The sequence below is a fragment of the Symphodus melops genome (assembly GCF_947650265.1).
Source record: "Symphodus melops genome assembly, chromosome: 21".
Lineage (NCBI taxonomy): Eukaryota > Metazoa > Chordata > Actinopteri > Labriformes > Labridae > Symphodus > Symphodus melops.
The window spans coordinates 4,866,598-4,883,074 of NC_136711.1; the positions used below are offsets into that span (position 1 = coordinate 4,866,598).

A 16,477-nucleotide genomic window follows, 5' to 3' on the forward strand; every position below is an offset into this window, starting at 1 on the left:
CAAAGGTGTCACACTGAGAGTGAACAGGAATGCTTATTGTTCATGACTCAATTTGACTATTGATTAAAGGTGTGTTTGTTTGTTTCTACTGTTTCCGGAAAGCTCATCTCTAAGAGCAAGATCCTGCCTTATGTTTGCAAAATGTAATTTAATTCATATTGATTTAGTTTGAAGAGGTCATAATGGAAAATAATAGGTTAATGTCATGAAACGTCATGTAACACCTATGAAATTCAGGAGTCATATGGCTTTGATAACTGTTGGAAATACCTAAGGTCATGTAAGTTTTAAAAAACATAAACAATTTTAGTTCATTTTAAATTAATCTCGATATTTCAGAGTGAAACTCTACATATTAAGTGTGCATGGTAATTGTTTTGTTTAGTTATTTGACATATCAGGATTGACAGCTTTGTTGACAAATGGAGCTCCTGCTGTGTTTCTAACTGGATTAGCAACGTGTTGCAGGAAAGGTGAGCGTAAACATCAAAAACTAACAAAACAGTCAAACTTTCCATGGAAGCGAGCAAGAGTGTTTAAAACCTGGACCAACGACGCTTGTAAGTGAGGGGCGTTGGTTTTGAGGGAGCACCGAGGGGAGGGGGTGGGTGCTGTTGTAGCAAAGAGGGAAGACTACTTTCAAAATCATAGTTTAGAAAATTAACAACCCTACTTTTAAGTACATCGGCTTTCTCGTCTACATTTAATTGATAGAGCTGTAAGCATTAAAAAGATAATGCTGATGCCTTTAGGCACGCTATAGCTGAACCACAGAACAGACAGCAGTGTCGCCCCGTAGTCTCAATGTTGAAAAAAAACCAAAAAACATCTGCATCATAGACTCTTTTCTATACAAGAATTAACAAAAAAACTGATGGCTCAACTGAGTCAAAAGTGAAATCCATCTTAAGACATTTCACTCTTTTTAGTTGTCTTCATTTAGTTTATGCTCAATAGTCCTTTTTCCCTGGTAAAGTTAATGTTAGATGGTTTGTTCAAAAGCTTTTTGATAAGAAAACATGTTGGCTTAATGTACTGGGAGTTACAATGAAAACGAAACAATGTTTGAAAAGATACATCTGCAATGAAGGGGGGGGGGGGGGGGGGGGTGCATGTTTAAACAATGAGAGATTTGTTTGCTTAAATCAACTCCTTTTGATGCTGCCCACTTCTGATGAAACTATAGCCTCAGTATAACAGGAGAGTCTACAGCTTTAATATAAGGGCCTGTGTGAAGAGTGAGACTTAGGCAGTTTTATTTTTTCGAAGTCAAAAGACAACATGTCTCACACAATTATAGAACCTTGTCAAGATGGTGGCTGCTTGTAGAAGGAGAATCTACCGAGCCACTGAAGTGCCTTGATTCAGGGCTCATCCCAGATTGGTAAGTAATGATTATAATATAGGCTGTTATTTAGTTTTTTCAGTGTGGAAAAGAGGGTCAGAGCCATGTATTTTAAGAATGGCGTAAATTTTTTGAAAGCAGGTTTAAAAATCAAATAAAGAAATTTTACTGGGCAAGTTGAAGACTTTTATTTTGTAGACAGTGGTTTGGGCTGAATTAGAGACATTGTAAAACAGATGTTCTTCACTTATGCTGGTTTTTCCATTTCACCTCTCATACAAAACACTTCTTTGCGTCCTTGATGCCAGTTAAATAAGCTAAGAACAGGACAGCTTATCAAAGTCACTTTGCACCTCGTACACAGAGCCGGTGGTGGAGAACCTTAGGTCGATCCAGTTCAGAAGGTTTCCTGGTGTGAAGGCGCTACCTTCCATGAAAAACCTAATTTCACACAGAGAGATGACTTTGTCCCACATATGGACGTCTGTAATGTCCCCAACAAAGGACTGACGCTGGTCAAAGCCTCCACCATATTTATCTTGGTCTTGACCCAAAATGATGAGGGGAACACCTGTGAGAGATACTTTGCTAGCCAGAATTGCCCAAGGACTGCGCTTTCCGTTGACCCACAGTGCCGTCAAGCCATTGGTCGAGTCCCATGTCCAGCAGACAGAGTTCCAGTCATTGGTTTCGTCAGGCAGTCCACTGATGTCGTGATGTGCCCCATTGATGTGCAGTCGGTACACACCCACAGAGCGCTTGAAGAGCAGGAAGGCGTTAGACTGAGACGGGGTAGCCAGTGAGAACAGAGATTGGCCTCGGGTAAGTGAGGAGAAAAACCTCATGCACATGGTCAAGGTGGTGAGAGGCTGCTCAACGTTGGCAATGAGCTTCACAGAAGAAGTTGCACTTTCAACTGGGAAAGTGCAAACCTTCCCTGAAAGATCTGCAAGAAAGAGAGGACTCATGTTAGGACTGATGATAGTGGGACAATCATGGTTAGCAAAATGTCAGATCCTTTTTATAAAACCCAATACAATACAATCTCCAGAATGAAAAGTACCAGAACTTTAAAAAAAACCTTCAGAGCTTCAGTCATTTTTATCCACAAGTGATTGAAAGAGAGCGAGCACTGCCTGAATTAAAGACCTACTTTGGCTAGAGAGGAAATTAACCAATCGTTTTTGCCCTGGATGTCTATTTTTGTTGCTTTGGTTTAGAAACAGGGATTGATCGTTTTACAAATATTAAAATTCAGTTATCATGACAATGCCAAACTGGTACTGTACTTTTTTGATAATCTAAATACTGTAGGCAATTGAAATAAAAATTCAGCTAATAAAAGCACATGCTGTAAATTCTTTTATTAGCTGAATTTCTCTTCAGTTCACAAAATTTATCCCAGATGGTAAATTCAGTTTCAGCCTACTGAGACAATTGAAGGCCAAGACTAAATTCTCTTTAAACAGCTCGACACATTATGGTGACTGTCTGAAGTCCAAATTCCTAATCTTGCTTTTGCTATAAAGACTATATTTCATGGGGTTGCAGAACAGAAAAAACATTTCTAATTTATGCCATTTGATTGAAAATCACTACAAACTCCAGAAGAAAGATTACACTAAAGAGATGAAGAGCTCTGTCATCATCTCTGTCAAACACTCCATTTAAAGATCAAGTGGGCCTGTCTTAAGAACTATGGTGTATTATCACTCACCTTTTCCAGCAGGATGACCAGCGCAGAGCGCAGCCAGTAAGATCAGAAACTCTTTCATCGTTTCTGGGTTGGGAAGTCAGACAGTTCCTAAAAACCTGAAGGTGGAAAGTTTCCCAATCTTCTCTTCTTTTTAATGTGGATTTTAAGGGAGGTGGAACAAGTTCTGACCAATTGCACAAATGTTTATTCTTCATGACTGAATTTGGAACTGATTGATTGATTGATTACAGGTGCTGTGTCACAGCACCTGTAATCAATCAGCCAATCAGTCAAATTGTGTCCTGAAGAAAGTGTCTGTGTTTGTTTTTTAGATCCTGAAAGCTCGCATCTCTAAGGCTTTATTCTGATTGCTGCCTAAATCAGATTTTTCCCCCCCTCAAATCTGATCAGAATCTGATTTAACTGACTGACTGTCCACATTACAAATCGCAAGTGACCAGATCCGATGTGCCCGTCCATATTAACGTGGTCTGATCCACATTGATTTCTATGTTAAGAGGTTACGCCGAGCAAATACAACAACAAATGATGACAGGGAAGTGTGATTATTTCTGATCTTACAATCTTACGGAGTAGTCTGTCAGTGGGCTTGTTTAACTACTTTTGTTTTGATTTTTGCTGGGGTTTTTTCAATGACTACAGTGAACTTCCAGCCTGCCTGAGTAATGACATTGTTATTTTTCAATGGTGTCACACTGAGAGTGACACTGAAGACACACTGAAGCGAGCGAGACGTTCAGATTTAGTTGGATATGTAGGAATCAGACTGGAAACCGCCTCCGTATGTGGTGTGAATCAGATGAGAAAAAATCAGATCTCATGTGGCTTTTTGTGTTCAGACTGGCAACAAATCAAACCACATACAATCTGGATGTGCTAAAAATTAGATTTGGAGGTTCAGTGTGAACGAGGCCTAAGATCCTGCTTCATGTATGCAAAATCCTGACGAAATGAAAAATGTCATATAATTCATATCGATTTATTTTGAAGAGGTCATAATGAAAATATCATGTTAATTTCATGAAATATACATATATTTAGAAGAGAAAATCCATTTTTTTGAAATAGTTTAAAAATAAAAAAAGACCCGAAAACAAAAGAAGGTTCACTGAGCTGAGTTAAAGACTTTTATTTTGTAGACAGTGGTTTAGGCTGAATTAGATGACTGAAAGATTTGAAACAGATGTTCTTATCTTATTTGTCGTTGCTGGTTCTCATTGTTACAGTTTCACAATGATAAATCGAAACTTGATCCAAAGGCAACTGTACTTAGTTAAAGAAAACATTTCACCTCTCATACAAAAGGCTTCTTCATTTCTAAACTAACTGGTGGACAGAGATAGAAAATGTAAATCTCTGTGTCCACCAGTGAGTAAACTTTGGTCAACCAGGTAAAGTTGCCTTTGGACTAAGCTTCAATTCCACTTCTTTCGTTTAGCTTTGCATCCTTGATGCCAGTTACAAAAGCTAAAAACATGACAGCTTATCAAAGTCACTTTGCTCCTCGTACACAGAGCCGGTGGTGGAGAACCTTAGGTCGATCCAGTTCAGAAGGTTTCCTGGTGTGAAGGCGCTACCTTCCATGAAAAACCTAATTTCACACGGAGAGATGACTTTGTCCCACATATGGACGTCCGTAATGTCCCCAACAAAAGACTGAGTCTGGTCAAAGCCTCCACCATAATTATCTTGCTCTTGACCCAAAATGATGATGGGAACACCTGTGAGAGATGCTTTGCTAGCCAGAATTGCCCGAGGACTGCGCTTTCCGTTGACCCACAGTGCCGTCAAGCCATTGGTCGAGTCCCATGTCCAGCAGACAGAGTTCCATTCATCGGTTTCGTCAGGCAGTCCACTGACGTCAAGAGAAACCCCATTGATGTGCAGTCGGTACACACCCACAGAGGGCTTGAAGAGCAGGAAGGCATTAGGCTGAGACGGGGTAGCCAGTGAGAACAGAGATTGGGCTCGGGTAAGTGAGGAGAAAAACCTCATGCACATGGTCAAGGTGGTGAGAGGCTGCTCAGCGTTTGCTATGAGCTTCGCAGAAGAAGTTGCACTTCCAACTGGGAAAGTAAAAACCTTCTCCGAAAGATCTGCAAGCAAGAGAGGACTCGTGTTAGGACTGATGGCAGTGGGACAATCAAGTTTATAAAAATTTCAGATACTTTTTATATAACCCGATACAATACAATCTCCAGAATGAAAAGTACCAGAATTTTAACAAACCCTCAGAGCTTCAGTTTTGATCCATAAGCTGCAGTGATTGGAAGAGAGCCAACACTGAATTACAGACCTACTTTGGTTATGTTCAAGTCTCAAAATGTTGCCATGGTAATTGTGTAAATTAAACCGGTTGCCAGACTTTGCATGCAGTTTTTGGTCTTTTAAAAACAGGAAATGAACCAATCGTTCATGCATTGAACATAGGTTTTTGTTGATATGGTATAGAAACAGGTATCGATAGTTACTTTTTACAGAAGTTAAAATTCTGGTATCATAACGATGCAAAACTGGTAATTTTGTACATGTTTGAGAAGCTAAATACTTTCAGTAATTTAAAGAAAAAATCATCTAATAAAAGAATTAAAAGCACATTTCACACACGCTGTAAATCATTAAAGGAAAAGGCCAAAGTTTGTTTTAACGACCTTGTGACACATTTTTTATAGTGACTATCTAAAGTCCAAATTCCTAATCTTGCTTTTAGTCACTTGCATAGGTGTATGGAAAGTTTTTGACGTGTAAAAATAACCAATGTCCAAAATTCAATTACGTTGTGAAGCTCCAGTTTATTGTATGAAGCAAACCAGCCGTGATGATGTCATGAGTTCTCATCACAAAGTTTTGTTGTTGTTCGTTTGTTAGATTACGTACGTTACAGTAAGAACCGTATATGTTTCCACCACCTATGCCTCCATTTCCTGTTCACCTGTGACATCACTCAACCATACAAGCTGACCAATTAACCCAAATGATCAATTATCACCAGCTAGTGTCCAAATTAATTAGATTAATAAACATATAAACCAAACCCATTGAAATACAATATATAAATACACAGTAAATAGACTCCTATATTTTTGTTATAATTACTATATTTTATGGGTTTAAAGAAAAGATAAAAAACACATTTCTAATTAATGCCATCTGACTGAAAATCACAACAAACTCTAAAGACACAAAGATTACACTAAAGAGATGAAGAGCTCTTTCATCATCTCTGTCAAACACTCCATTTAAAGATCAACTGGGCCTGTCTCAAGAACTATGGTGTATTATCACTCACCTTTTCCAGCAGCATGACCAGCGCAGAGCGCAGCCAGTAAGATCAGAAAGTGTTTCATCTTTTCTGGGCCGGGAAGTCAGACAGTCCCTAAAAATCTGAAAGTTTCCTAAACTTCTCTTCTCTTCTTTTTAATAGAGATTTAAAGGGAGGTGGAACAAGTTCTGACCAATAGCAGGAATGTTTATTCTTCATGACTCAATTTGACTATTGATTAAAGGTGCTGTGTGTGTGTGTGTGTGTGTGTGTGTGTGTGTGTGTGTGTGTGTGTGTGTGTGTGTGTGTGTGTGTGTGTGTGTGTGTGTGTATTCCTGAAAGCTCACAACTCGAAGATCCAGCCTCATGTATGCAAATCCTGACTCAATGCAAAAAGGTAATTTAACAATTCACACTGATTTAATTTGAAGAGTTTATGATGAAAATATCATTTAATGTCATGAAACGTCATGCTAAACTTATCAAATTAAGGAGTCCTCTGGCTTTGATAACTGTTGGAAATATCTAGGTAATGTAAGCATTAAAAAACAACACAATCACATAGGTTTAGTTCACTTAAAAATAATCTAGATATTTCAGTGTAAAAACTCATTAATATATTAACATTAAGTCAGCATGGTATTTGTTTGAGTGTTTGTTTTAGTTAGTTATTTGACATAACGTCAGGATTGACAGCTTTGTTGACAAATCTGTTCTGTTGTGGACAGTATCAACCTGAGGGACTTTTTATCAGTATGTTAAAACTTTGATTTGGGGACTTTTGGCAGTGAGTAGATCCTCTAAAGTAAACACGTTTTGTTAGTTGTACCTTGGTTGAAAGAAGGTCTGGGCCAACTGTGTTTCACTGGAACATAACAAGATTTGTAGGTTAACAAGTAAATCTGTGAAGCATGTTCTCTTTAATGTGCTCTGAACTTTTCTTTAACAGTGTTGCACTGAGGTAAAACACTTTCACTGTTTTATTCCAACAACCTGTCCTATGGCTCATCTCTGAACTCAAACTACTTTTGTAACCTTACCAGCATGTGACAGAATAATCACATGACATTAAGACGTTATAGAAACTGCATCGTCTGATTGGCTGCGAGCTCTGCTCGACACAGCGGTTCTCTGGCTCTGATTGGACCGCAGCTCTCCTGCGTGAACCAGCGCTTCCTGGTTATCTGCAAATGGACAATTTAAGTTGTTTTTAAACCTGCGCTTCGGTGGGAAACTGGGCCCCGATTGACTCGGGATTAAAATGTCACCCAGAAGCGGCTGTAGCCTGGTCCTTCTCGTCGTGCTGTGTCTGTTTGTGACCGCCTGCTGTAAGTTTCCTTCTTTGGACCACATCAAACCGAAAGCCAGCAACAAGGTCCAGGGGAGAGCAGTGGTGGAGCTGCTGAAGCGTCTCCTCGGGAACAGATCCACGGAGTTCATCGTGGTAGTCAACAGGAGCCTTTCCAATGACAGCCTGGATGTGTGTGAACTTAGGTCCACTAGAAACAATAAGATAGTCGCTACTGGCAGCTCAGGAGTGGCCGTGGCTTCTGGAATTTACAACTATTTGAAATATTTCTGCAACTGCCATGTCTCCTGGTCCGGGGACCAGCTGGACCTCCCCCGTCCCCTGCCAAGGCTTACTGGGGTTTTGCGTATCAACACCCAGCACAGGTGAGTGTCACACCGGGTCTACACTGACAGTTAGCCCTCAGTGTAGAGAACCTGCAGCTGCTGCTGACACCAATCTCAGCTTCTCTCAGTACGTGATGAATGTTTATTGACAATATGCAAACGTTCTCAGGTGATATTCCACGGAAGTCCAAAGAGGACATGCATCCATACATTTTATTTTTCTGTTTTTTTGTAAATTAAAAAAAGTATTTTCTCTAGATCTCAACAGGTTTATCCCAATTTCTCATGATAATAACTCAAGATTTCACTTGATTGTGAGTTCTATCCAACCATTATCTATGCTGCTTATTCCCTGTTTGGGGGGGGGAGGGCTTTTGGAAGTTTTGAATGACAGTGTAACTTTCACAATGACCTGGATCTCCTTTCAAGTTCAGTTTAATTTGTCCCCCTGCACTGACGTCCATCAGACCATCCCACCTTCAGCCTATAAAGAAGCTCTACTTACAATATATCTCTTTGTGTTTGTGTGTCTTTGAGTTCAAACAGTCTCCTTGTAGGGGACATCCTGGATGGTTCGTCAGTCAATCACAGGGCTGACAACACGTACTGGAGCTGACAACCGTCCACACTAACATTCACACCTACGGGCTATTAAGAGCCACCAGTTAACCTTCCAAGCATGTGTTTGGACTGTGGGAGGAAGTCGGAGTATCTTAGACTTAGACTTAGACTGAACTTTATTGATCCTTTGGGATGACTCCCTCAGGAAATTTAGGTTCCAGCAGCATATACAATAAGAGTACAAAATAAAGATAAAAATGTGACACAAAATACAAAAATGTATTGTAAGTAACAATATAAAGTCTAGAGAGAACCCACACTTTATTTACTGACGTGGAAATGGAGTAAAATAAAATGGATGGATGTATGTCCGCTTAAGTCAGGGTTTCCTAAACTAGTCTGCTTGCCCTCAAAACTCAACCCTCAAAATAATTGTGTAAAGAACAGCAGACAAAACATTATCGTTGCTGCTGTCATGTATTTCTATATCGATGGGCCCATTTTAAATTGTTTCAAATCTAATGCTTGTTTTATTTCTTTACATTAAGGCAGTGTTACTGAAAATGAAAAGATCTGGAAACAATTGCACTTTTTTTAAATACAAGTTTTATTTTGAAAGAGGTTTATGAAATTGCATTTGTTTTGAAAAACACTTAATTCATAACAACACCTAAGACAATATTCATTTGAATTATTAAAAAAATTCCAGCAAATGAACACATTTTATTACATGCCAGTAGAAATGCTTCGTCAAGTCAAAGATCAGTCTGGTGTATTTTTGTTTAGTAATTCTGTTCTGTGACCTTTGAGATTGCTCTGATGAATTGACTGACTGTGCAAGTTTTCTGTACGTCAGCAAAACAAGTTCGTTGATGTTCTTTTCCCACCAAATCTGTTTTTCCCACTGCTGTACACTGGATGTGTGCCAGCTCCTCTCAGCGGCAGCTTCAGAGCTTCACCACATAGACTCTATGAATCCAGTTAGAATTATTCAACAGCCATGACAGTCGTGTCGTGGTTGTTGATGGGGAGAGAGTTTGTATCAGCAGCAAGGAGCATTATTTTTCATGTTGCTCAGCAAATATACAAAGTATTTATATTTAGTGAGAAAGAGATAGAGTACAACCAAACTCACAGAACATGAAACTATGGCATGTCTATGTGTTTGATTTCTATGACGGCAGTGTTTAGTGGGCATGTAACTGCAGCCCCCCTCCACTGCAACACAACACAGCCAAACCAATGGGTGCATGATTAATGGAGCGTTGTCACACATTACTTTTCATTGTTTACTCCAAGCACTATGGACACTTGTAACACAGCCTGGCCCTTTAAAAGACCCTTCTTTTCAATTATCTGTAGTGCATTAGAGCCGCATCGGCTCACTTCAGTTATGTCATGTGCACAGTGGCTAGATTGAAAAAGCCACGGCAAGCATAGCGCGGTTTAGTTTTCCCATGACTATTACTCTTATAGTGAGTTAAATCCAAAGAGGTTTATGTTTTTAACCAGCTGAAGGTAACCAACCAATTTCTTGGATACAAGTTACTCCAAGATAAAAAGGTTGGGAACCAACAAAAAGTAGTATAGGAAACTGTTCTCTGCTTGCAACTGCATTTATTTATCCCCACAAGCATTGTGTTCTGTAATGTATATTATACTACAGTGATAAATCTTGTCGTAGGCCCACGTCAACTTGATAAAATCCATTAATTAGGCTCTTGCAGTGTATTTCTTTTTGTTCTTATGTCATTCTTCATGTGTTTATAAAAATATATTTGCGGTTCATATCTAGATTCAGGTATTACCAGAACGTCTGCACGTTTAGCTATTCCTCTGTGTGGTGGGACTGGCCTCGATGGGAGAGGGAGATCGATTGGATGGCGCTCAATGGAATCAACCTTCCACTGGCTTTTACCGGCCAAGAAGCCCTGTGGCAAGAGGTAAGAACCCACCTCTGCATATTCTGTAACAGATCTTACTTTAGGTAAATGATGATGTGCAACCACAACCCATTCAATTGTTGCTACCTTCAGGTTTATCGAGCTCTTGGGCTGAACCAGTCCGAGATCGAGGACTTCTTTTCTGGCCCCGCCTTTCTTGCTTGGAACCGAATGGGAAACATGTTCAAGTTTGGTGGGCCGCTATCACAGTCTTGGCATGTGAACCAGCTGTTACTCCAAGTAATGAAACCTCCATGCTTTTACGTTTGATTGCACTATGACATTTTTGGCTTTGGAAGAATCAAACACTGAGATGTCCTTATATTTTATACCTTAGTTATTTTGTTAGCTAAACTTAAATCATTAGAGTCGGTTATGTTGTGATAACTTCACAACAGTTATAAGTCATTTTTATTGGGTTTTATTGTTGTGCTTATTGTTTTTGCTGTTGGGGGGGGGGGGGGGGGGGGTTAGTGTCAGGGTTCTCTGTAACTAACTCTGTCGTTCACTGTAAAGCACTTTGGTTGGCTACTCGCTGTTTTAAATGTGCTATATAAATAAAATTGACATTGACATTTTCAAACGATATTGCTGGGATCTCATGACACAGTGACATTGCTGCAACAAACGGCTAAAGCCCAAGTTGGCTAAGTAATCAAAACCCCAAATGGTTTTAAATTTTAATGAAAATGTTGAAAAGTTTCCAATAAAACTTCCATGCTCTGAAAAAAAATTTCATATTACATGTTCTTTCTTTTTACAGTTTAAAATCCTGGAGCGTATGAGGTCCTTTGGTATGATTCCTGTGCTGCCAGCCTTTTCTGGGAATATTCCCAAAGGAATCCTAAGGTGAATAACTTCAAATGACTCTATTTACATATGAAACATCATGTACGAGGTTAAGCTGTTATGCAGCTGGCAGTCACTAGTTGGGGCTATATCCTTGGTAAATGGCTACTGCCATAACTGACACAGCATAGTAGATGGATGGCATCCTGTTGTGCTGAGAGGTTTGGCAGTATTGTGCTTTAGAAAAACAGAGATAAAGTAGCATGGAGGCTGTGTCAAGTCAAACTGGTAATAACCAATTAACCCAAGCTTTGTGTAACCAGCATAGCTATGGGTACGTTACCCTGCCTCTGCACTTAGAGCCTGTTAACCTTACCTCATAACCAAGGTAATAACCTTGGACATGGGGCATGCGCATTTCTTCATATGACCCACTTGTCTCGAAGATGTTTATGCAAAAACATCTTCATATGACTGATTTATTCGGTTATGGTACATTGAAAACTCAAGAAACCTTGTTGGCTTTATAAAGCTGAAAGTGTGCAGACTTTAAACTTCCTCTCGTTGCTTTTTTAGTCTTCATATATTTACTGTCTGCTGTGTATTGTAGAAGTGACTGAAGTGTTGTCATTTGGCGACTGTTTGAAAATGCAAACTGTTCCGCTATTCCCACTGTTGTTGCAGACTTGACCTCACCTCAAAGTGAAGATCAGGAAGTAACTGTTCTGATCTATGACATTGTCCAATGCCACTGTGTGAGAACTAGTTTCAGCACATCTTAACCTGAAGACATCTCAGCTCCCTTATATGTTTAAGCTAACATGTCTTTTAGTTTATAGTCTAAGCCGCTCGCTGAGTCTCTGAAGTGTTTCTTGTGTTGTTATTTTTTTATAGGTTGTATCCAGAAGCCAATGTAACCCGACTGGCACCATGGTCTCATTTCAACTGCAGCTTCTCTTGCTCCTACATCTTAGACCCTCGGGACCCACTTTTCCTACACATAGGTTCCCTCTATCTGTCGCAGGTGGTAAAGCAGTTTGGAACAGATCACATCTACAACACTGACACCTTCAACGAGATGACTCCACCTTCGTCTGACCTGGCCTACTTGTCTGCAGTCAGTCGCTCAGTCTTTGCCTCAATGACTGCAGGTCAGTGTCTGGGTGTCTAACATCCTGTCTTAAATCTAACAGAGCCTGTGTGCAGGCTGTTATTCTGGGCAACAAGTGCAATAATTGCCCTAGTTAGATTCCCCTTGGATGACCTATTGTCCAACTCTATTACACAAACATACCCCCATTCCCTCATGCTCCCTGTTGGCCTTCATTTTCAAATCCGTCACCTTCCCGTCCCTCATCCAAATCTCTTTTTTTCCCTCCCCAGTTGATCCTCAGGCAATTTGGCTGATGCAAGGCTGGCTGTTCTTCAGTGATGCAGTGTTTTGGAAGCCAGCCCGGATTCAGGCCTTGTTACACGGGGTGCCCCTCGGAAGAATGATCGTGCTGGACCTGTTTGCAGAGACCGAACCAATTTTCTCCTACACCGAGTCTTTCTATGGACAGCCCTTCATCTGGTGCATGTTGCAAAACTTTGGGGGCAACAGTGGGTTCTTTGGAACAGTGGAGAGCATCAATTCAGGCCCCTTCAAAGCCTTACATTTCCCAAATTCCACTCTGGTGGGCCTCGGCATGACACCTGAGGGAATTGAACAGAATCCTTTGATGTATGAGTTGATGACGGAGCTAGCTTGGCGCAAGGAGCCAGTCAATTTGTCAAGTTGGGTGTCGCTGTATGCAGTACGCCGCTATGGCAGCTCTCATAATAACTTAACCACTGCATGGAAGCTTTTGTTATCTAGTGTCTACAACTGCACAGTGCCTCATTACCGGAATCACAACCATAGCCCACTGGTACGCCGGCCTTCCTTTCGTATGAATACTGACCTTTGGTATGACCCTGCTGACTTGTACAAAGCCTGGAAAATGATGATTGAGGCGGCTCCATCTCTCATCTCAAAGGAGACCTTTAGGTATGATCTCGTTGATGTGACTCGGCAGGTCCTGCAAGTCCTGACGACATCCTATTACAAGGACATCGTGGATGCATACCACAACCACAAACTGCCAGAGCTTCTGACTGCAGGCGGCGTTCTGGTTTATGATCTCTTACCTGAGCTTAATCGTTTACTGAACAGTGATCCCAACTTTCTGTTGGGGACATGGCTGGACCGGGCTCGATCTTTAGCCATAGATGACAAGGAAGCAGAGCTTTATGACATGAACGCCAGGAATCAGATCACTCTATGGGGTCCCAGTGGTGAGATAATTGACTACGCAAACAAAGAGTGGGGAGGCCTCATGGAGGACTACTATGCCCAACGATGGGGGCTGTTTGTTCACACCCTGGTAGAGTGTCTGGACAGCGGACAACCGTTCAAACAGGACACCTTCAACCAGGCGGTTTTCCAGGTAGAACGGGGATTCATTTACAACAGCCGAAAATACCCAACCAAGCCTCATGGAGACACTTACGAGATAGCCCTCAAGATTTTCCTCAAGTACTACCCACAGGCCTTAAAGAGACTATAGTGAGAGGAGACGATTTGTAAAAACACGTCACAAGTTGCAGCAAGAAGAATGTCGTCCTCCCACCTTTCCCCTCTGGTTCTTCATGGCTATTCCAAAACATTTTTTGATATAGAACATTTTACAGCCTGGGTCAACAGGAACAATCTGTTTCGCACTTGTAGTCATTAATTAATAGAGAGAAAAAGGATTTCATCAAACATTCACAATAACCAAATATCCCATACTTTTTTTTGTAATATAAGGAAGGAAAGATGGTTGGTGTCTTAGCGTTAACAAATAGGATTAGAGGAGTATAGTAAGCAGTTTCTTCCAAGAAGCAAAAGCAAACCCGGCAAACTGTAGTTTCTCATACTTCTGCATTGGCTCTAATGAAGCCAATTAAGTTTCATCAAGTGCATTAAGTTTGTAAAGAAGCAACAACCCAGTTGTTAAAAATATCGCTTTGGATATCAGGCGGACATTGCAGTGTTTCACTCACCAGTTTCAAGTTAAAGCGACTTTGAGAGACGTTTTTCACATCTAAACAAACGCTCTCCTCCAAACTCAACCCCAACATGTCTTTACCCCACAATAAATGTACATAGGGTTTATTAGATCATAAGAATGTTGCATATTATTTCTTTAAATGTGATTTAAAATATATATATATATATATATATATATATATATATATATATATATATAAAGAATAACAGACTGGTGTGTGAGTTGTAGACACTAGGGCCCAACCGATTTTTGGGGCAGATACAGATATCAATATTAGGAAGATAAAGAAATCTCATATCTCAATATCTTTCTTAGATGTGTCTTTAATCTTTAGAGATTGATACATATAGATTTACATACATTTTCTTTGTGTTCACTCAAATGCAGTTGTCAAACACTAAAAGATGGTCGCTTAACTTGGAAGTAACTGCGCATGTTTGTGTTACTTTACACTCTGGAGGGAGTACATGCATGTAGTGCATAGTGCACGCTCTCTTTGTGACAGAAAGTAAAGACAAATGTTTGAGTAATACAATGATATATCTGTGCATCTGATAGATCTGTGATTACAATTAACCGATACTGCATATGCTCGGACCGGCCGAAATTATTGGCCAGTCGATTAATTGGTCGGGCTCTAGTAGACACTGCACTAAGTAGAATCGGAACAAGTATGCTTCTATCAATACTACCAAGCAGTATGATCCAAGTTTGATCCTTCAATGAAATGTTCTTACTGTAAATTCAAATGAAATGCTGATTCACTCAGTGAGATTGGACCATTACTCAGCAACATTTTTAAAGGTTTTATGATGTTCTGAACAAAATGTCTCATGGTGCACTTTAGAAGATATATTTTGCCTTGTTCTTAGATTTTTTTTAAGTTTGAAAAATCATCTATTTTTTTATGATTTCATAGAGGTCACATTTGGGGGAAAATTAAAATTTTATGAGTCACATTGGACTTGTTAAAACATTTGGACCAGGCATTAGGGAAGTAAAGAGAAGACATTATTCTTTGTTCTGCAGCCTGAATACAAAGAAAATGTTGATAACTATCAGTATTAATGCTGTGTATAAAAGTGAGAAAGTCATTAAAGAAATCATTGTTGGGACTTTTTCTCAGCAATTAAACTTTGTTCCTAAAATGAAAAACAAATCAAAAGTTTTTGGCATCATATGTTCTCTTATGTGTAGACCTATCAATCAGGTTTTTTTTCTGACTTTTTCCATTTGATTCTCTTGTGTTTTTTCTGAACATGGCCCTGGTATTCTTCTGTTTAAATTGTGTAGATGAGATATTTCTTTTTTTACTTATATCGTTTTAGTGAAGAACAATTAAAATACATCAACAGGGTTATGATTTTTTTTGTTTGTTCTAGCAATCACTACATGAGCACAGCTTACGTTCACAATGTGCCAGCCAACACTTCATGATGCACAATATTTGTGTTGTTTTGTATAAATTTATTTTATTTCTGTGATTCTTAATCTCAGGCATGTCATGAAAGTCTCACGGTTATGTGGCTAATACAATGATTTTATTCTCCTGCTCTGTTTCGTGTGTGCTCAGTGTTTGCTTTGTGTGGCTCACTGATGAAATCAACCTGGTAACTACATATATCCATTGCAGCTCTTGTCCGATGCAGGTTAGAGCTGGAGACTGGAAGACAGGAACTCAACCAATATATCTATGAGCAGTGGCGGATCTAGAGAGGTATGGCTATTATGTATGATAGTTAAACACTTGTTGAAGTAAATGATTCTTGAGAGTTGAAAAGGTAAATTGTAGCTATTTATTGGTGTGTGAATGAAGCCTGAGTGATGTCATCCATTATTCACTGTAATCAGTAGTCGACTTGTGAAAAAATTACTTGGGGGAATGGTAATTTTTTTCACCTATTAAAAAAATCTGGATTTTGACTTAAAAAATAAGGCGCTATTTATGATGGATTTTGTATCGCCGAATTTGCCTAAATTTAAGGGGACTACTATGGAATCGCCTTCATTAGAATTAAACAAGACCTGCTGAAATGGAGGCTTTATGAAGCCTATCTGTGAGGCAAAGGTGATGCCAGCACCTCGCAAAGAAACCTTAGGAAATAATTGTTAGACAGAAAGTTTTTTCATGCAAACTAGGCCTATACAAAA

General features: G+C 39.7%; 3 protein-coding genes across 3 annotated transcripts; 1 reads left to right on the forward strand and 2 right to left on the reverse strand.

The window, feature by feature from the left end:
• Positions 1-1,639: 1,639 nt before the first annotated feature.
• LOC306842359 (C-reactive protein-like) lies at positions 1,640-3,136 on the reverse strand. Its single transcript, XM_079372561.1, has 2 exons — positions 3,063-3,136; positions 1,640-2,291 (listed from the first exon to the last, which is right to left on the reverse strand). The coding sequence occupies exons 1-2, from the start codon at positions 3,118-3,120 to the stop codon at positions 1,663-1,665; spliced, it is 687 nt and encodes a 228-aa protein (XP_079228687.1). The 5' UTR covers positions 3,121-3,136; the 3' UTR covers positions 1,640-1,662.
• A 1,040-nt stretch (positions 3,137-4,176) lies between these two features.
• On the reverse strand, positions 4,177-6,465 carry LOC306842363 (C-reactive protein-like). The gene is made up of 2 exons (XM_079372565.1): positions 6,352-6,465; positions 4,177-5,158 (listed from the first exon to the last, which is right to left on the reverse strand). Exons 1-2 carry the CDS (start codon positions 6,407-6,409, stop codon positions 4,530-4,532), a joined length of 687 nt encoding a protein of 228 aa, XP_079228691.1. The 5' UTR covers positions 6,410-6,465; the 3' UTR covers positions 4,177-4,529.
• Positions 6,466-6,959: 494 nt separating this feature from the next.
• Positions 6,960-15,878, forward strand: naglu (N-acetylglucosaminidase, alpha). The gene is made up of 6 exons (XM_079372073.1): positions 6,960-7,998; positions 10,316-10,463; positions 10,557-10,703; positions 11,227-11,312; positions 12,147-12,403; positions 12,636-15,878. The coding sequence occupies exons 1-6, from the start codon at positions 7,586-7,588 to the stop codon at positions 13,838-13,840; spliced, it is 2,256 nt and encodes a 751-aa protein (XP_079228199.1). The 5' UTR covers positions 6,960-7,585; the 3' UTR covers positions 13,841-15,878.
• The last annotated feature ends 599 nt before the right edge of the window (positions 15,879-16,477 follow it).

What these genes read in the sequence shown, in the direction of transcription:
- LOC306842359 (XM_079372561.1), bottom strand. Translation starts at nt 3,120, where the DNA reads ATGAAAGAGTTTCTGATCTTACTGGCTGCGCTCTGCGCTGGTCATCCT. An exon ending in TGGTCATCCTGCTGGAAAAG is followed by an intron (nt 2,292 to 3,062) that starts GTGAGTGATAAT and finishes TCTTTCTTGCAG; the next exon opens with ATCTTTCAGGGAAGGTTTGC.
- LOC306842363 (XM_079372565.1), bottom strand. Translation starts at nt 6,409, where the DNA reads ATGAAACACTTTCTGATCTTACTGGCTGCGCTCTGCGCTGGTCATGCT. An exon ending in TGGTCATGCTGCTGGAAAAG is followed by an intron (nt 5,159 to 6,351) that starts GTGAGTGATAAT and finishes TCTTGCTTGCAG; the next exon opens with ATCTTTCGGAGAAGGTTTTT.
- naglu (XM_079372073.1), top strand. Translation starts at nt 7,586, where the DNA reads ATGTCACCCAGAAGCGGCTGTAGCCTGGTCCTTCTCGTCGTGCTGTGT. An exon ending in TGAACCAGCTGTTACTCCAA is followed by an intron (nt 10,704 to 11,226) that starts GTAATGAAACCT and finishes TTCTTTTTACAG; the next exon opens with TTTAAAATCCTGGAGCGTAT. An exon ending in CTTTGCCTCAATGACTGCAG is followed by an intron (nt 12,404 to 12,635) that starts GTCAGTGTCTGG and finishes TTCCCTCCCCAG; the next exon opens with TTGATCCTCAGGCAATTTGG.